This window comes from Arachis hypogaea, chromosome 16 (assembly GCF_003086295.3).
Source record: "Arachis hypogaea cultivar Tifrunner chromosome 16, arahy.Tifrunner.gnm2.J5K5, whole genome shotgun sequence".
Taxonomy (NCBI): domain Eukaryota; kingdom Viridiplantae; phylum Streptophyta; class Magnoliopsida; order Fabales; family Fabaceae; genus Arachis; species Arachis hypogaea.
Genome location: NC_092051.1, coordinates 7,072,055 through 7,090,290, shown reverse-complemented (window position 1 = coordinate 7,090,290; position 18,236 = coordinate 7,072,055). Strand labels below are relative to the sequence as shown.

The 18,236-nt window shown below is 33.7% G+C and overlaps 3 protein-coding genes across 4 annotated transcripts; 2 read left to right on the top strand and 1 right to left on the bottom strand.

The window, feature by feature from the left end:
* Positions 1–2,644: 2,644 nt before the first annotated feature.
* On the bottom strand, positions 2,645–4,644 carry LOC112755060 (large ribosomal subunit protein eL14). Its single transcript, XM_025802955.2, has 5 exons — positions 4,509–4,644; positions 4,269–4,370; positions 3,251–3,380; positions 3,046–3,158; positions 2,645–2,824 (listed from the first exon to the last, which is right to left on the bottom strand). Exons 1-5 carry the CDS (start codon positions 4,509–4,511, stop codon positions 2,771–2,773), a joined length of 402 nt encoding a protein of 133 aa, XP_025658740.1. The 5' UTR covers positions 4,512–4,644; the 3' UTR covers positions 2,645–2,770.
* Positions 4,645–7,739: 3,095 nt separating this feature from the next.
* Positions 7,740–11,777, top strand: LOC112755059 (FT-interacting protein 3). Of its 2 annotated transcripts, none has more exons than XM_025802953.3 (2): positions 7,740–8,136; positions 8,997–11,777. In XM_025802953.3, the coding sequence occupies exon 2, from the start codon at positions 9,124–9,126 to the stop codon at positions 11,452–11,454; it is 2,331 nt and encodes a 776-aa protein (XP_025658738.1). In that variant the 5' UTR covers positions 7,740–8,136; positions 8,997–9,123; the 3' UTR covers positions 11,455–11,777. The 2 variants fall into 2 exon arrangements, with proteins under 2 accessions (XP_025658738.1, XP_025658739.1); XM_025802954.3 differs by having other exon boundaries at positions 7,754–8,020.
* Positions 11,778–13,289: 1,512 nt separating this feature from the next.
* Positions 13,290–15,127, top strand: LOC112754120 (probable pectinesterase 8). Its single transcript, XM_025801708.3, has 5 exons — positions 13,290–13,803; positions 13,900–14,071; positions 14,194–14,400; positions 14,506–14,765; positions 14,843–15,127. Exons 1-5 carry the CDS (start codon positions 13,382–13,384, stop codon positions 15,006–15,008), a joined length of 1,227 nt encoding a protein of 408 aa, XP_025657493.1. The 5' UTR covers positions 13,290–13,381; the 3' UTR covers positions 15,009–15,127.
* Positions 15,128–18,236: the final 3,109 nt, after the last annotated feature.

Here is an 18,236-nt window from a genome sequence, read left to right as displayed (position 1 = left end):
ATTATTTTATTACAGATAGAGATAAAAACATTAATTAAAAAATGATCAAATTTAGTAATTTACTATCTGCATTCTGCCATAAAGAGAGAAGAAAAAAAAAAGCAAGTGTTGGAAACCTGAGCAACATGCCAATCTTACTGAGGAGTTGCAGTTATGACAAACCCTAATTTGACTGGCCATTCATTCATCATCCATTTGGAAACATTGCAGATCAGATCATAGAGTAGTAGAATTTAAATATCCATTGACTACTATTGGAAGACTCAGATTGCTTCACATTTCTTATTCATATAGTCCATACTATGTATAAATTTTCGTTTTAATTACGTAACAAGTTAATAATATAGAGAGAGATATAATTAACGGATTTTGTTAGGTAGACAATAATTTTTATAAATAATATGAACAATAAATTTTAAAATTGATCTAATAAAGTAAAAAAATATTCCACCTTAAATTACCTTCTAAATCTTAACATTAGAATAACCATCTGCACACCTAGTGAATTGAATATTCGCCGGCTATTATGAACTGTGCATGAGTAAATCAAATCAAAAGAAATAACCATCCAATTAAAAATAATGAACATAATCATCTACATCTTTATTGAATTGAACATTCGACATATTTATTGTTTATATTGTTTAATATTTTCATTATTTACCTATATTTTTCCATAACTAAAACTACTACATAAGTTTTTTATTTTTTATGGAGAATTAACAGTACAAAAATGAGAGAAATTATATATATATCTACTTATTATATCTGTACATATTATACTAATGTGGTCAGTTTTTTTTAATTCTTTATTATTTTTCATATCTTATATATTATCGTAGTTATTAAATTCGACCAAATTAAAGTTAAATACGAATGAATAAGTTTGATTCAATTAGTTAAACTGGGTCCACGTAAGTTTTTAGAAATAATTTCAAAATAATTATAGTAACTAGTGAAGAATTAAGCTTGATACATTCAGATTATGAAAGTTGTTTACATGTTATCCTTAGCTACTAAACTATATAGTTGATTTTATATTTTGTATGATATAAAATATATATTTCTAAGTCTGATTGATGCATAGCAATCAAGAATAACTAACTCCAAAATATGATTATAACAGCTATACAAAGCACTAACAAATGCGAACAAAAATTGATTATCCCTAGATGCTTGCCTTGTATTATTTATCAGGTTTGTTAGGGGCTTAAGTTGGTATTGTTGTGTCTCAAGGTCATTTTTAAGTCCTGGTTCACTTTCCTGATTTAAACTAGTTTGATTTTCAGGATGTAGAAGTTCCATGGCATTTACTTGCCATAGCAATTTTCTTCACATTAATCAAATTGTCCGGTCCATATTATTTTGTTTGCCATGGTAAAGGTTTACTAGCCAATATGTTGATACATGCACAAAGCGGAATTCCAACTCCGATACTTGCTTAAACGAACTAATGAGCTAACTATTAGACTAACCCAACTTGGTTTTTCTTCCTTTTATTTTATTGATGAAACTATCAACATATACGAATTTTTTTTGGACATAACATATACAAGTTTTATTATAAAAAAAAAGGTAGTGGGTTTCAATTAAAAGTTAGAGAATTAGAAGCCGACATAACAAGTTAATCTCGGGGCATATCGGGGTTTTAGTCCACAAGGCATTGTGCTTAAACCAATCCAACAAAGCCCACCAATAATGCACAAACACTAAACCCAAAGACCACCATATGAACAGGTCCAAAAAAAAAAGACCACCATATGAATAACAAAGATTCAAAAAAAAAAAAAAAGTTTCCTTCAGGATGTACCGATGTATACACTTTGACAATAGAATTCTCACAAGAAAATAATTTTTTTTCTTTAGTTTGGAATACAATAAAAACGTAATTTTTATTTCTCGAGAAAATTTCAATTCTCATTAATATTCAAACTAAATCAGACAAAAAATGTATGAATTGCAATTTCATTATTACTAAAGATTGAAGTATCGAAATTGTCCCTAACAAAAAAATGTATGCTTCAAACTGGTAACCAAGGAGTGAGCAACAACACTGCAAGTTTTGAACAAGTGAGTATTCGGCCAGAAGAGACACTCACAACAGCCACCAAATAGAACCAAGAACTTCTCAATTTGCCTACTTTAGCTGCACCCCCAATTCTACTATGCCAATTGCAATGTTACCTTAATCTTTAGCGTTTCTAATCACTTATTAGATTTCTTGGCTCAACTACTAAAAATGAGGAGAACCAGTATTTAAAGCTGGGCTTCATCGTAGTTCATTCTTTTCTAGTAGATATGACCTTATCAATTTCAGCAAAATAAAATTTAATCTACCTGCTATTTACTTATTTTACTTTTATATCCAATACAACTCGACACACACAACAACCAAACCTTATCACATTAGGGAAGATTGACTACATGGACCAAACAATCCACTAACTCCTATCAGTTCAATATGTGATTTGAAAATAGATTTAATTACACAGCACCTCCTAATGCATATGACATCCATGACTACCATGATATCAAAGCTAGTCAAGTTATCAATTGCACAAACATGCAGGCAAATGGTTTTTTTGTAATGCGATTGCAACTAACGACTTTCTAACAATGAGAGGAAGTTCTGATATCAATCCACTAACAAAAATATCGCAATAGAACTTCTTAGAAAATCTGTCAATAACATACATAATCTCATAACAACCAAGGTGTACTATCTGATCGAAATTCATAACAAAATTTGAAAATTTCAAGTAAGAAATGCTTAAGATGCACTCTTCTTAAGCTTAGCAAGCTCTTGCCTAACAGTTGCTGCCCTCTGCACAAATAATTGAAAAAATAAAAAAATAAAAAGGTGTATTAGATTACGACTGCTCAGTGCTGGCACAAGAAAATGCATGACCATCCAAAATATGTTAATAAACTAGAGTAACCTTTCAGTGATTGCTTATAATATTGCACAATTCAACAATATATGGTGATGCTACAAAAATTGGAAACAAGAAAGAGGATATGACGTAAATTGAATCTGAGACTAACCTTGATCTTAGCCAACATAATCTTGAACCTGTCGAAGTCATTGAGGGATGCCCTTCTCTTCTGGACAATGAGTTTCCTCCCCCAAGAGCTCTTCTCCCACTTGTTCTTGACATCTGAACAATAATAACAAGATTTGATAAACAAACGTGTAATGCTTTGTTAATATTAATATACTAACAATTCCTTCATGAAGAATAGTACTAACCAGCTTCCTCCATGGCCTTAATGAGTTCCTTCTTCCTGGGGACCCTCTTAATATCAACCTTAAGATCAGTGAGCGAGAGCCTCTTGAAATTCACTTGGGATCGGACCATATCAGGGGCGTCAACAAGAGCCTAAAAACCAACAGGTAGATAAAAATTATTCTCCAATGCTCTAAAATCAAATCATCAAAATCTAAAACTATGCACATCTGACTTTTTCCCAAGAAATAGGATATTTGTTAAAATATCTGAAATAAAAACTCAGATTTTCAAAATTATCTTAACGGATGCTAAATATGCATAAATGCAAATGCATAAGTATGAAAATGTTAGCACTGATAACATAAAGCTTCAAAAGATTAAATAGAAGTAACCACCACTAAGGTTGTGTTTGTTTCCTAGGAGACTGAGACTGAGACTATTTGTTTGGTGACCAGAGACTAGAACTGAAATTTCAATCTCAAGACACAGTTTCAGTCTACCTCTAGAAAGTGGAGACACAAGAGATGAAATTTTAAGAACAGAAACTGAAACTTTAATTACATTTTTTCTCAAATATGATACTGAAACATAACTCAGTCTTAGTATAATTTACACCAAACATAATATGACGACTTAATTTAGTCTCTATCTAGTCTCTGTCTCTATCTCTCAGTTTCTCTTCCAAACGCAGCCTAATGAACAATTCCCTTATTTCTTCAGGCCAGAGTTAGAAAAGAATATGTTGTTACTCAATGTCCTAAGGAACTAATCCAAATAACTTTGAACCCATAAATATAATGAAATGTACAACTGAGTAAATCAAACATCTCCAAAAATTAGAAACAGCAGTGATTCAACAATCTTGCCAACAAAGAACATATTCAAACAGAACCGAGATTAAATTATAAATAAAAAATATATTTTTTAATCATTCTCATAAGCAAGCATAAATGGCAAATAGGCGCCAACGAATCTGGTGACAAAAAAAAAAGAGAAACAAATAATTAAAAAAAAAAACGAAAAACAAAAAAAGGATACCCTATTCTGGTCGATGACATCAACAATGACTACTAGCCTCCCATGCTCTTTGCCGTAGTTGATCTGAGCAACCCTTCCAATCTCAACGAACCTCTTGAACGGCTGCACCACACAGATCAACAAAAGTAAATGTAATATTTTTTAGTATCAGAAATCCTAATTGCAGGAACACAGAAAAGCTTTTCGAAGATTTTGAGAAGTGAAAATATGGTTAGTTAGTTAGTTAGTTAGAGAGCGTACCATTTTCGGAGGTGAAGTTTTCCTGTGACTGCTGCTGCTGCTGAAGCTCCAAAACCGAATGGAGAAATGATGAAGAGCTAGGGTTTTTGTTGAGGCTGCAATTATTACGCAAGCCAGAAGCCCAGTAGGTTGTTTGCTTTTGGGCTTTCTGGATATTTAGGCCCAAAGAAATCACAAATTTCATTATAAGCCCAATAGGTTGATCTGCATAACTTTTTTTGGGTTATGGGCTCGGGTTGGGTTTGGACTTACCCTAGACCAACAAAATAAAAGTCACAATCTATATGCTGCTTAATATTTTGCATCTGGATTCGAATCTTGACGAATACCTGCGTTAAGTATTGAAAAAGAATTCTGTAGGTAGTGTTTGGTAGAGAGATAGAGACTGAAACTGAAAGATAGAGACTAAGAGACAGAAATTAAAATAAATTTCAGTATTTTGTTTGGTGTAAAGTGAGAGACAAAAATTGAAACAAGAATAAAACTCTAATTTAATTTGCACAAAGGATAAAATTGGAATTAATTAATTTAAATGAGGGTATTTTAGGTATAAAATGTTATTAAAGTTTCAGTCTCCGTCTCTAAAAATTTCAGTTTCCTGTGTCTCTACTTTTTAGAGGTACTGAAATACTGAAATTTTAGTATCAGTCTTTGAGTCAACAAACATAATACTGTGTCTCAGTCTTTCAGTCTCTGTCCCAATACCTCAAAACAAATGCTATCTTAGGTAGCGTTTGGTGGAGAGACAGAGATTGAAAGACTGAAACTGAGAGACAGAGACTAAGAGACAGAAATTGAAATAAATCTCAGTATTCTGTTTGGTACAAAATGGGAGACAAGAATTGAAACGAGAATGAAACTCTAATTTAATTTGCACAAAAGATAAAATTGGAATTAATTAAATGAAATGAGAGTATTTTAGGTATAAAATGTTATTAAAATTTCAGTCTCCATCTCTAAAAATTTTAGTCCCCTGTGTCCCTACTTTTTGGAGGTACTGAAATATTGAAATTTTAGAGACAAAGACAGAAATTTTAGTACTAGTCTCTGAACCAACAAACACGATACTGAGTCTCAGTCTCTCCGTCTCTGTCTCAGTATCTCAAAACAAACGCTACCTTAGTGTTGTGTGAATATGTTGTGATCCTTGCCATTAGAGATTGTCCAATCTATCTAACAAAAAACAAAAAAAAGGATAAGTATATGATAGGATAGGATTAATTGAAGAAGTACAGTAAATAACACTAACACTTTTTTTTTCTTAAGTTTATTTTTTATTGATATAACGATGTCTATCTTTTTTATTTGTACTATAAAAACAATAAACGATGAAAACTATAAACAATCCGGTAAAATTGCATTAATAAACTGAATAAACTTCCTATCCTATAATTTTTATGTCATTAATAATTAATTAATAATATATAATTCAAAAGGAGAATCATTAGTGGGTCAGAAGGTCCCCAACATTTGCTTTATTTATCACTAGTTTTAGAGTCCTACCAAATTTGCCAGCAGGATCAATAAACAAGTACCCAAAATAGTGTAAGGCTGAAATTCCATCCCCCTCCCATTTCAACTCTTCAACTTTTATTTGGTTAGCTAGCTTCCCAAGTAGCTTGTTGGTTGAAAGCATGTACTTTTAACCCAAGTGAACTTCGTTTGAAGCTGGCACTGAAGAATCAGAACTTTTATTTGGTTAAAAAAGTAAAAATAAACATTTTTTATGGCATATTTATTTGGAAACACCAATTTCAAGTTTGTTGATTAGAGTCCTTTTCCTTTTTGTCTAGTTCGTTGAGCAGAGTATGTTAAAAGTATATGCCGAAGAAGATCACTTTAATTTTTTTCAGCAAAATAATCAAATTTTAATAATAAAATTTCAATATGTAACAATGGGGAAAAAGGGTTATTTGAGAAATAAGTCAAATAACTCATGAAGCCGTAAGTTTTGTATCGGAATTCACAAAGTTGCTCATTTATTAAAGAAATACATGTTTTGAAAACTTACAAAGTATGTATATATTTAAGGAAATGCTAATTTAACAATCAGAAGGAATCTTGTATATAATTAATAACTATAAAGAAAACTGAATTATTTCAACAACTAAAAGGGAAAAGATAATAATTCATGTGGCGTCTCTTTTTCGTTTTACCTTTTCTTAATTGTTGATTTTGGCTGTTTTCTACTTGTTAAATTTTTTTTTTTTGGTGACTCTCTACTTGTTAAATTAATATGTTTTCCAAACCTCCCCCCGGAGAAAAAAATATCCGTTAAATATTAAATCCTAAAAAAATATGGCACTTTAACCAAATTGGTAAATTGGCAAATTGCTAACCTAGACAAATGGACAAATTAAAAGGTATCATTTATAAAAAAATTGGTTTAATATATATATATATTCCTTGAACTTTCATTATAGAGAATATAAATTCATTCATAAAATGACATTAGAGCTATATCTTTTGTTATTATTTCACCAATTATATAATTATTAGCGTACTATGTAATATTAGACATTTAGTATTACTCACTCCAACTTTTAATTTAATAATATATTCTAAATGACATTATAATTAATTAGAAGTTTTCATTCTATTATGTTATCAATTGCACAAATTATTAACAAATTAAAAATAATTATAATAATAAGAGTTTAATTTTGATGTATTAATAGTAAAATATTTTACACAATTATACAATCACATTTATTTTTTTATAATCAATTACATAATTAATGTGAAAGATAATTATATTTATTAATATAATATTACATAATTAAATATACGTGTAAAATTATTCTACACTTTATATTAAAATTAAATTCTAATAATAAATTCGTCTAAATGCGACTGTTAAATTCATTTGGTACTAGAATAAGGGTAATGGATAAAGATGGAGAGTTCTAATTTATTTTTTAATTATTTTTAATATTTAAATGAGTAAAATTAAAATATATAAAAATTTTAAAAATATAAAAAGTAAAAAATTTTAAACTTTATTTATCTTAAAATTAAGAAAATAATTAGGTATATGGGTTAGAGTTTATAATATACTTTTTAGAATAACTTGATTCTTTTTAACAATTATGTTTATCTAACTAAAATTGATAAGAAAGTAAGTGTTAAGCCAAAAGAAATGAGGTGGCACACGTGTGAGTGTATTCTGACACGCGTGAGGCGGGTCCACCGGCACTCCTCCACCACCCTGTACAGCAACAGAGGTCCACCAGCACACACCTCTCCTTCTCTTCTCAAAAAGCAGAGAGAGAGAGAGAGAGAGAGAGAGAAACATAAAGAGAACCCTCCCTCACTCTCACTCACCCCTCATCGTATATTTTGCATAGATTCATCAGATCCTTAGCCCCACTCCGCCATCCCCCCACCCCAAAGACAGAGAGAGGGAAACAAAAAATCAATTAAAAAAACTCAGAAAAATTAAAGGCATAGAGAGACTCACCACTCACCACTTCCTTCTTTCCTTCCTTCAATGCCCTCTTTACTTTTCTTGGGTTAGTGTGTACTCTCTCTCTCTCTCTTCTAACCCTGATCTCTTCACATTCCTTCCATTTCAATCTCCGCTTCCAACTTCCGTTTCTTATTCACAAGTTAATCTCTTCTCATCAAGGTAACTTCCCTCATTGCACAAAAACAACCATAAAAATCCCTTTTTTATTTCTCTCCTTCTCCCTTCTGCTTCATCTCCTTCTATTTTGCTTATAATTTCTTACATATTCTTTATTATTTTTCTACTTTTAAGTACCCTTTGCTGATTTAAGGTACCCCATTTGTACAAAATTACCTTTTTTAATTTTTTATTTTTAAAAAAGTAATCTTGGAAAATCTGTTCAGATTGGAAGGTTACATGTACAGTATAATCCATCAACTTGTGATGCTCTTGGTTAAGCTTTTCTGTGTGTGGATTGTGTAGCATACAAATTACTGAACCAAGGGAAGAAAACAAAACTATAAAAGGGTGATACTTGTTTCTTGGGAAAAAAAAAATGAACTTGGGTTAAAGGGTGTTGTTATAGGAACGGGGAAAGTGAGACTTTGAAGCTTTAATCCTTCATCTTATGCCACATTGTGTTGGCAACAACAACACACCAACATTCTAGGCTTCAGATTGTTATCTCTTTATGCATGTGGAATCTGATTTTTGTTTATTATATTATGTTTATTTTATTATTTTTTTCCGGTGATGTGATTTCGTAATTCTACAGCGTAACAAATCGGATCTAGAGGCTTAGAGTAAATGCTCTTTGGTTTTAATTAAGTTCACTTTTTAAGCATCTTCACTCATGAATATCAGAGATCTGTAATTTGCTTATGCATTAATCACCAATTTTTAGTTTCTTCTGTTGTTGAAGCTCGGATTTATCTCGTGTTGTTTGGTTATTTTAATGTTTCCCGAATATTCAGGGGAACCGATTTGAAATCTGCAACGGCTATTTGACTGCTGTGTTTTTTCACCTTTTGTTTTTTCAGGCTCCTAATATCCGTTGTATTTAATTCAAAAACAGTGTTCCCTAGAACCTGGAATATTCTTTGAAATTGTTGTGAACCAGCTTCCATTATTGAAGTTGGTGTTTTGGTGGTGATTTGAACTAAGAAGATGCAGAGACCACCACCTGAGGACTTTTTGCTGAAGGAGACCAAGCCCCACCTTGGAGGTGGTAAGGTCTCCGGTGACAAACTTACTAGCACCTATGACCTTGTTGAGCAAATGCAGTACCTTTATGTGAGGGTTTCGAAGGCGAAGGACTTGCCTGCAAAGGATGTCACTGGCAGTTGTGACCCTTATGTTGAAGTTAGGCTGGGAAATTACAAAGGCACCACTCGACACTTCGAGAAGAAGACTAATCCTGAATGGAATCAGGTCTTTGCGTTCTCGAAAGACCGGATTCAGGCTTCGGTGCTTGAGGTTACTGTAAAAGATAAGGATGTTGTGAAGGATGACTTCATTGGTCGTGTCTGGTTTGACCTGAATGAGATCCCCAAGAGGGTTCCTCCAGATAGCCCTCTGGCGCCACAGTGGTATAGGCTGGAGGACAAAAATGGTAACAAGGCGAAGGGAGAGCTAATGCTGGCAGTTTGGATGGGCACGCAAGCTGATGAAGCATTTCCCGAGGCATGGCATTCGGATGCGGCAACGGTCAGCGGGACTGATGCTCTTGCAAACATTAGATCAAAGGTGTATCTGTCTCCTAAACTTTGGTATTTGAGGGTTAATTTGATAGAGGCACAAGACTTGCAACCAAGTGACAAGGGTAGATACCCTGATGTTTTTGTGAAGGCAATTCTGGGAAATCAAGCATTGAGGACTAGAATCTCCCAGAGTAGGACAATCAATCCAATGTGGAATGAGGATTTGATGTTTGTGGCTGCGGAACCATTTGAGGAGCCACTGATTTTGAGTGTGGAAGACAGAGTTGCCCCTAACAAAGAGGAAGTATTGGGGAGGTGTATAATTCCATTACAGGCGGTGGACAGGAGACTGGATCACAAACCTGTGAACACTAGGTGGGTTAATCTCGAAAAACATGTTGTAATTATGGAAGGGGACAAGAAGAAGGAAATCAAGTTTGCAAGCAGGCTTCATGTGAGGATTTGCCTAGAAGGTGGTTACCATGTTTTGGATGAATCAACTCACTACAGCAGTGATCTCCGACCAACAGCAAAACAGCTGTGGAAGTCGAGCATTGGAGTTCTCGAATTGGGGATATTGAATGCACAGGGTTTGATGCCAATGAAAACAAAAGATGGTAGGGGGACAACAGATGCATATTGTGTAGCAAAATATGGGCAAAAGTGGGTTCGCACGAGGACCATCATCGATAGCTTTCAACCAAGGTGGAATGAGCAATATACTTGGGAGGTTTTTGATCCCTGCACTGTCATTACAATTGGCGTCTTTGATAACTGTCATTTGCATGGTGGTGATAAGGGTGGAGGAGGGGCTAGAGATTCAAGGATCGGAAAGGTGAGGATTCGGCTTTCCACCCTTGAGACTGATCGTGTCTACACACATTCCTATCCTCTCCTAGTTCTTCATCCAAATGGGGTGAAGAAAATGGGTGAAATTCACCTGGCTGTTAGGTTTACTTGCTCTTCATTGCTTAACATGATGCACATGTACTCACTACCCTTGTTGCCTAAAATGCATTACATTCACCCGTTAACTGTCAGCCAGCTCGACAGTTTGAGGCACCAAGCAACTCAGATTGTATCAATGAGGCTGAGTCGTGCTGAGCCACCCTTGAGAAAGGAGATAGTGGAGTACATGCTGGATGTGGGATCCCACATGTGGAGTATGAGAAGGAGCAAGGCCAACTTTTTCAGGATCATGGGGGTTTTGAGTGGACTGATTGCTGTTGGAAAATGGTTTGATCAGATTTGCAACTGGAAAAACCCGATCACGACGGTTCTGATCCATATCTTGTTTATCATATTGGTCATGTACCCTGAGCTTATCTTACCCACCATATTCCTTTACCTCTTCTTGATTGGAGTTTGGTACTATAGATGGAGGCCAAGGCACCCTCCTCATATGGACACCCGGCTCTCTCATGCTGATTCGGCACACCCTGATGAACTAGATGAAGAATTCGACACATTTCCAACCACCAAGCCTTCTGACATCGTGAGGATGCGATATGATCGACTCAGAAGTATTGCTGGGAGGATACAGACCGTGGTTGGCGACCTAGCGACTCAAGGGGAAAGGCTGCAGTCTTTGCTCAGCTGGAGAGATCCCAGAGCAACGGCGCTTTTTGTGATTTTCTGTCTGGTTGCAGCCATTGTACTCTATGTCACTCCATTCCAAGTTGTGGCCCTCCTCACCGGAATTTATGTGTTGAGACATCCGAGGTTCCGTCACAAGCTTCCATCGGTGCCACTGAATTTCTTCAGGAGGCTGCCGGCAAGAACTGACTGCATGCTCTAAGTCAAGAGAAGTGCGGATATCAAATGGAGTTTGCTTTGCTTCCATTGTTAAGAACCAGATTTTGGTTTCTGGTTTGATGTTTATGTGGCCCTTGTTTCAAAGGCAAGAGTAGATTTTGTGGATTTGCTGTTCCATTGTGTCATAGGATGTCTTATTTGAACTTTGATGGATTAATGTGTAATTTTGTAGTAGGCTTTGAGGTGAAATTAACTTATGCTTAGTCAAGCTTTCATGTTTAGTTAGATGATGTAGTAATTATTTTCAATTTTCAATGATGATGGAGGTGATTTTCTTCAATGGAAATTGAACCGACTTTTGAAAAACAGGTGAACAATTTCTCTATTTTTCTGCTGCATCTAATTCAACATCACTAAAAATAACATTACATTAAAATTAAACTCTTTTACATTTGATCCTTTGAATTTTTATAACAATATCATAAATGCATGTGGGGTTATCAATATTTCCGGACTGTGTGACATTAAAATTACAGAAACTGCATCTGCATTGTACCTTTTACTATGCTGCTGCTCACACCTTATCTCATTGTGGATTATGTCCGGTAACAATAATTCTTGCAGGGAGTATTGAGTAGTTGACTAAAAATATTGATTAATATAAATTAAAATTGTTGGCCTAAGCAACAATTGGGTTTTCGTTCATTCACCAGACTTTTTATATGCATAAGTTATACATAAGTTATAACACAGTTAAACGGTTGAATTTAAATAAGTTAAAAGTCATTTAAAATAGTTTATCCTCCTAAATTTTCTTCTAATTATTTTAGCACTAATGTATGTGTGTGCCTTTTTTTTCCTTTTAATTACGAAGTTCTACAATGTTCAGCCTTAGTTATTTTGGGGACCAAATAGTAAATATCTCTGCCGGCAAATTTGGTAGAACCCTCTTTAGAGAGAGTATAGACTAACTGATGGATAAAGCTTAGATTGGGACCTTGTGTTGTGTCCCACTAATAATGCTTCTCTGAATTATTAGTGACAAAACAATTGGATGGATTGGGAAGAGAAGTTTAGTTTGGTTTAATTTTGCTATATTTTTTTTTCCAATCTATAAAAGTTTAGTTGGATTCGCCATAGTAATCTACTAATCTTTTAAAGAAAAAACCATCTCAAACTAAAGAAATGTTTATAAAAGAATTTCAACCATAATCAATTTTTTTTTTCAATTAATATTAGTTAATTTTTTTTATTTTAAATTCTAAATTCTCTAAAAATAAATGTGAAAAAGATAATTTTACAATAAAAAGAAAACGAATGTTGGCTAAGTTGGTATCCTATATTTTTTTTATTGTTTTTTAATATTTATAAAGATCCTAGTTAAAACAACAAAAAAGACGTAAATCTCATTATTATAAGATGGTGAAAACCCAGGTGCAATCTACTTCACGTGAAGTTGATAATTGAAAGCCGTGAAGTTGATAATTGAAAGCCGTTAGATTATTTGACTGATTTGACTAAATTTTCATCTAACGGCTCTCAACTATCAACTTCACCTGAAGTCGACTGCACCTGAGTTTCAACTTATAAGATATATTCCAAACTTCCATCAGATGTTTCCATAATGTTGGAACGTAATTTACGTAAAGATTGTTCTCTATTTAATAGTAATGCATTGTAGAAAGATGTGGCTGCAAAGCAGAAAGAGTAAGAGAATGAACCAAGTGTTATGATGAGTTACACATTAATTTACAATTGAGCACAAAATAATCTGAAAGCTAAGTTTGGTAGAGGATGGAAATTCCCCCAGTAACCAACAATAGGACAGGGTAGTTTGCAAGACATGCCATCAAAACCTTTGACTTCAAGTGCATACATGTTCTACATTTTTATAAATATATCTATCTTCATAACTCATTTTCATATATCCTTAGCTTTTTGCATAATTGGCAAAACCATTAAATTAAATAATGAGTCTCCAAACCAATTTCTTATCTATTTTGGTTCTCTTGGCTGCAGTTTTTGCATCTTTGCATCTCATAAATCCAAATGAACAGTTCCTCAACATTTTCAAAGACTTCACTATAACACCCTTCTCATCATATTCATATGCATGTTTGCAACTACCTTATATATGCATCTTCTTCAGAGGCCATCATCATAATCATCATCATAACAAGAAACACCCTGATGATGATGATAGTGGAAATGCTGGTTCCATTTGTGATGATTTTCCACCAGGGATTCCACCTCCAAGCACCAACACCACTTCTTATCTCTGTGTTGATCAAAAAGGTTGCTGCAATTTCACAACAGTACAAGCAGCCGTTAATGCAGTTCCAGATTTAAGCCAAAAAAGAACCATAATTTGGATTAACAAGGGCATATACTAGTAAGTTTGAACCTTTTTCTTTTGTGGTTTCATATAAAAGTGTCTCAAGAAAATAGCCTCATCATGATCATGTTCATCTGATTTCATCTTTGTCAGTGAGAAAGTAATGGTCCCAAGAACCAAAGCCAACATAACATTTCAAGGACAAGGTTACACTTCAACCGCAATTGCATGGAATGACACGGCAAAGTCAGCAAATGGCACATTCTATAGTGGTTCCGTACAAGTTTTTGCATCCAACTTCATTGCCAAGAACATAAGCTTCATGGTGAAGAAATTTAGATGTTATGATAGCTCAATGAAAATAGAAACCTTATGTTACAATTAATAATAACACTAACATAAATTCAACTTTGTTATATATATATATATATATACTCTTTGAAACAGAACTTGGCACCAATGCCAAGTCCTGGAGTTGAAGGAGCACAAGCAGTAGCAATCAGAATATCAGGAGATCAAGCTGAATTCAAGGGATGTGGATTCTTTGGAGCACAAGACACCCTTCATGATGATAAGGGTCGCCATTACTTTAAGGATTGCTATATCCAAGGCTCAATTGATTTCATATTTGGCGATGGAAGGTCCCTTTACGAGGTATTCATTCTCTTAATGTATCGAATGTGATTGAACGACTGTATAATCGATTAGTACAAACTTAATTAGTAGTAGTACAACTTAGCCATATATTGGTGTGTACAGAATTGTGAAATAGTTTCTATAGCGAATCCAGTGCCACAAGGATACAGGAGCATAAATGGTGCAGTGACAGCTCATGGAAGAGTGTCCATGGATGATAACACAGGATTTGTGTTTGTGAACAGCACAATAGGAGGGAGTGGGAGAATATGGTTAGGAAGGGCATGGAGACCATACTCACGTGTTGTTTTTGTGTCAACAACAATGTCAGATATCATTGCCCCTGAAGGTTGGAACGATTTCAATGACCCTTCAAGGGATCAGTAAGTAATAATAGTCAGTATAGAATGAATAATTAAAACTACTTAGCCGGTGTGATTATTTAAAATAATGCATGCAGGACCATATTCTATGGAGAGTACAATTGCTCTGGTCCCGGAGCTAGCATGGCAATGAGGGCACCATATGTGCAGAGATTAAACGATACACAAGCTCTTCCATTCTTCAACATAACTTTTATTGATGGTGACCAATGGTTGGAAACTTACACACAATTAATAACCTAATTCATTCATACCATGTCCATATAATAAGAACCCAATTTGCTTATTATTGTATCATCATATGTATAATGATAAACTCCCAAGAGTTGATTTTACAAGTTCAGTTACGTCGTTGCATACAATTTTATATCAACTTTGAACTTTGAACTTTGAAGTTGCTATATATATATATATACGCTCTTCTCTTTACACGTGCACTGTTCTTGTCTTTATGCTAGGTGACTCACAAAAATAAATAATGTGCTTGTCTATGAATCTATGATGAAGCATTCAAATTTTCAAATTGAACTAGAACATAACTCTTTATTTACTGTAGTGCCAAGTAAATAAATAAAATTTTTCATAGTTGACTTTAACTTCAATGCAATTGATACTTTATTTGCATGATGCTAGTAAGCGGTTCATTGCATCTTTAGTCATGAAAATGTTAATCTAATTAAATAATAGAGTAATTAGCCAAGTCATTTTTTTTTACCTTATATTTCAACTCAATAAACTAAAGACTGATTATTGCGTGTATAAGATAGAATTTAAATTTTCGGTATTTATTTAAGTCATTAAGTAAACTAGTAAATTAACCACTAAATTAATTTAAGTTTGTCAAATAATTTTATTATTTGTTACTTATAAAAAATAATATTATTTTAATTATTTTTATCGTATTTTATAATATTTTGAGAATATTTTAGTCGTTATTAAAAGTGAGAATTATTTTTGTCGGTATTTCTAAAAATCGAGTATGATTTTGGTAATTTTTCTTGTATATTATTTGGTAGAGTTATTACATGTAATATTTAGTAGTTACAATTTTTTAAAAATAAATAAATAAATATGTGTATTGTTTTAAAAAAAATAATGAAATGCGCATATTATTGTGGTTCTACTAGTAGTCCAAGTCAATAATAATGCACGCTGCTTGGTCGGAGCTTGACTAGTAGCTTTTGATAGAGACATTAGATTACGAAACACACAACGTTTTCCAATTATTTTGATTTTTGAGCATGTATTTCGGCTTTCATGTGCTTGCTAAAAAATTATTACTCAAATCTCACTTCGATTCAAGTTAGAAAACGAGCTAATTGTTTCAAAAGTATGCAAAAACAGGTTTGTGTTGTTCTAGATAATTGAATCAATTGATATTGATTAAATTGATTCGTGCAACAAGCATACATTATTGTTATAAAATATGAAGAAAATTTCTGGATCTCTAAATTAAGAATTTTAAAATAAGATAGAGTCTGTGCATGAAAATTGAAAACGCTGACAAATATATCCATAAAAGAAAGAAATTATCTAATGTACCCATCAATAATAACATTCATGGGACGAAACTAACCAATCGTTATTCCGACGTTGATTCCATTAATGACACTCCTTACGTGGCACATCACAGCGTTACGTGGTTTGGGGGCTTCATACATGGATATTGTAATTTATTTTATTTTAAAATATAATTAGTGGTTAAATTTTTTTTTAAAAAAAAAAGAAAAATTAGAAATCAAGAGTTAGCAAACGTATACCTGTTTGCGCGTTTCACAAAACAGAGGTGAGAGCCCTAGGAGAAGCAAACTGTTTTTTTTTTTCTCCAATCAAAGAAAATGTCACGACCCGTTTGTGTATGGGTTAGCTGCCGACGATAATCTCTGTATTGAAGAGAGGGTGCTTGTTGGTGTGAAACGTCTCACCTGTTGGAAGTGCGTAGTGTTATCTATAGGTAAGTAGTAACCTTTGATCCCTCTGTTATCAATTTCTGGATTTTAGATGCATGGTTGTAGATATGGAGTTTTGATTAGGATTTGTTTGTATTGGCTATGATGTGGTTGTAAATTAGTTTTGTTTTCTGTGTATGTCTGTTTATAAATGGCTACCATCCACATTACGTTAGTTATTAGTCACAGAGAAAAGTTTAAAAAGGGTGAAGATGGCAAACTGACATACGTTGGGGGAGGGACGGAAACGTAGATTGAACGAGTGAATGTGGATACCTTAAATAAATTCTTCATAAATAACTTAGTAAAGGATATAGGGTACACTGATGTGATCGAGTTTTACTGGCTAGAACCTGGGAAGGAGTCGGATGGTGGGTTAAAGTTGCTTAGACTTGACATGGATGTAGTGACCATGTACGAAGTAGTCATTGCTGATGGGAGGAGAGTTGAAGTGTTCACTGAGCATCCAGTTAACCTTCCTGAGTTTGTAGAAGAAAACAATGATCCTGAATCAGATGTTGAGATTTTAATAGTTACTAGGATCCCAGTTAAGCACAAACCTAAACACTGTACTAAGAGAACCCCAACCCCAAAGAAGAAGGGAAAGAGACTCTTGAAGTTGAGTGAGACAGAAGGAGGTAATTTGCACGATAAAGACCCTGGCATGCCTGGACCGGATGCCCAAACACAAGATGATGTGTTGGACTAAGATCTCCAACCTACCACCAAAAGCACACAACAACCAGAAATAATTAGTGATCAACCAAATGTACCCATATAATTACCAAAAGTAACCTTCCAAGAGTCATCAAAGACCATTCAGCCCCCAAATGCACCACCCAACCCAATTTACCTACATACCAACCCCCCTCTATACTATCGCAACTTTTGGAGAAGAATCCCCCACACCCTTAACCATCACATGTACTAGTTGCAAGTAAAGAAACTGGACATCAAAATTCAATTTCTGCAGAATCAGTTGCTCCCATGCTTGATAAAGGCACTGTAGAATCTGTTGAGATTTTTACACAATACATCCCACAACCTTACAATAAACCGGATTCTCAGAAGCATAGCATCCAAAATGAGAAAGAAACACCATGTGAAGGGGGTTAACCCAACTGTTTACCGCCTGAATCAGAGATAAACTTAGAAGTTGGTGATGGGAGTCAAAAGAAAAAAAAATACGGTCAATAATAAAGCCGTTTCCATCAGGGCAAACCTTCGTACCTAACCATGATTTAAATAAGCATCCTTTAATTAAGTTATATACATATATGTATACTAAAAGTCAATTATATTTTGATGCATATTGAATTAAATATAAAAAATAAATTAAAAATATGTAAACCAATGTATATAAGTATATATAAATACATATTAGTTTTTAGTATAGATAAAATATTTTTTAATACTATTAAAAATTCCTCCCACCCCACTCAATCAAAGTGTGTTTGGCTTAGCGTTTGAAGCATCAAATGTACGTTTAGTTTTCTTGAAAACTTCACTTTTTAGTTTGGTA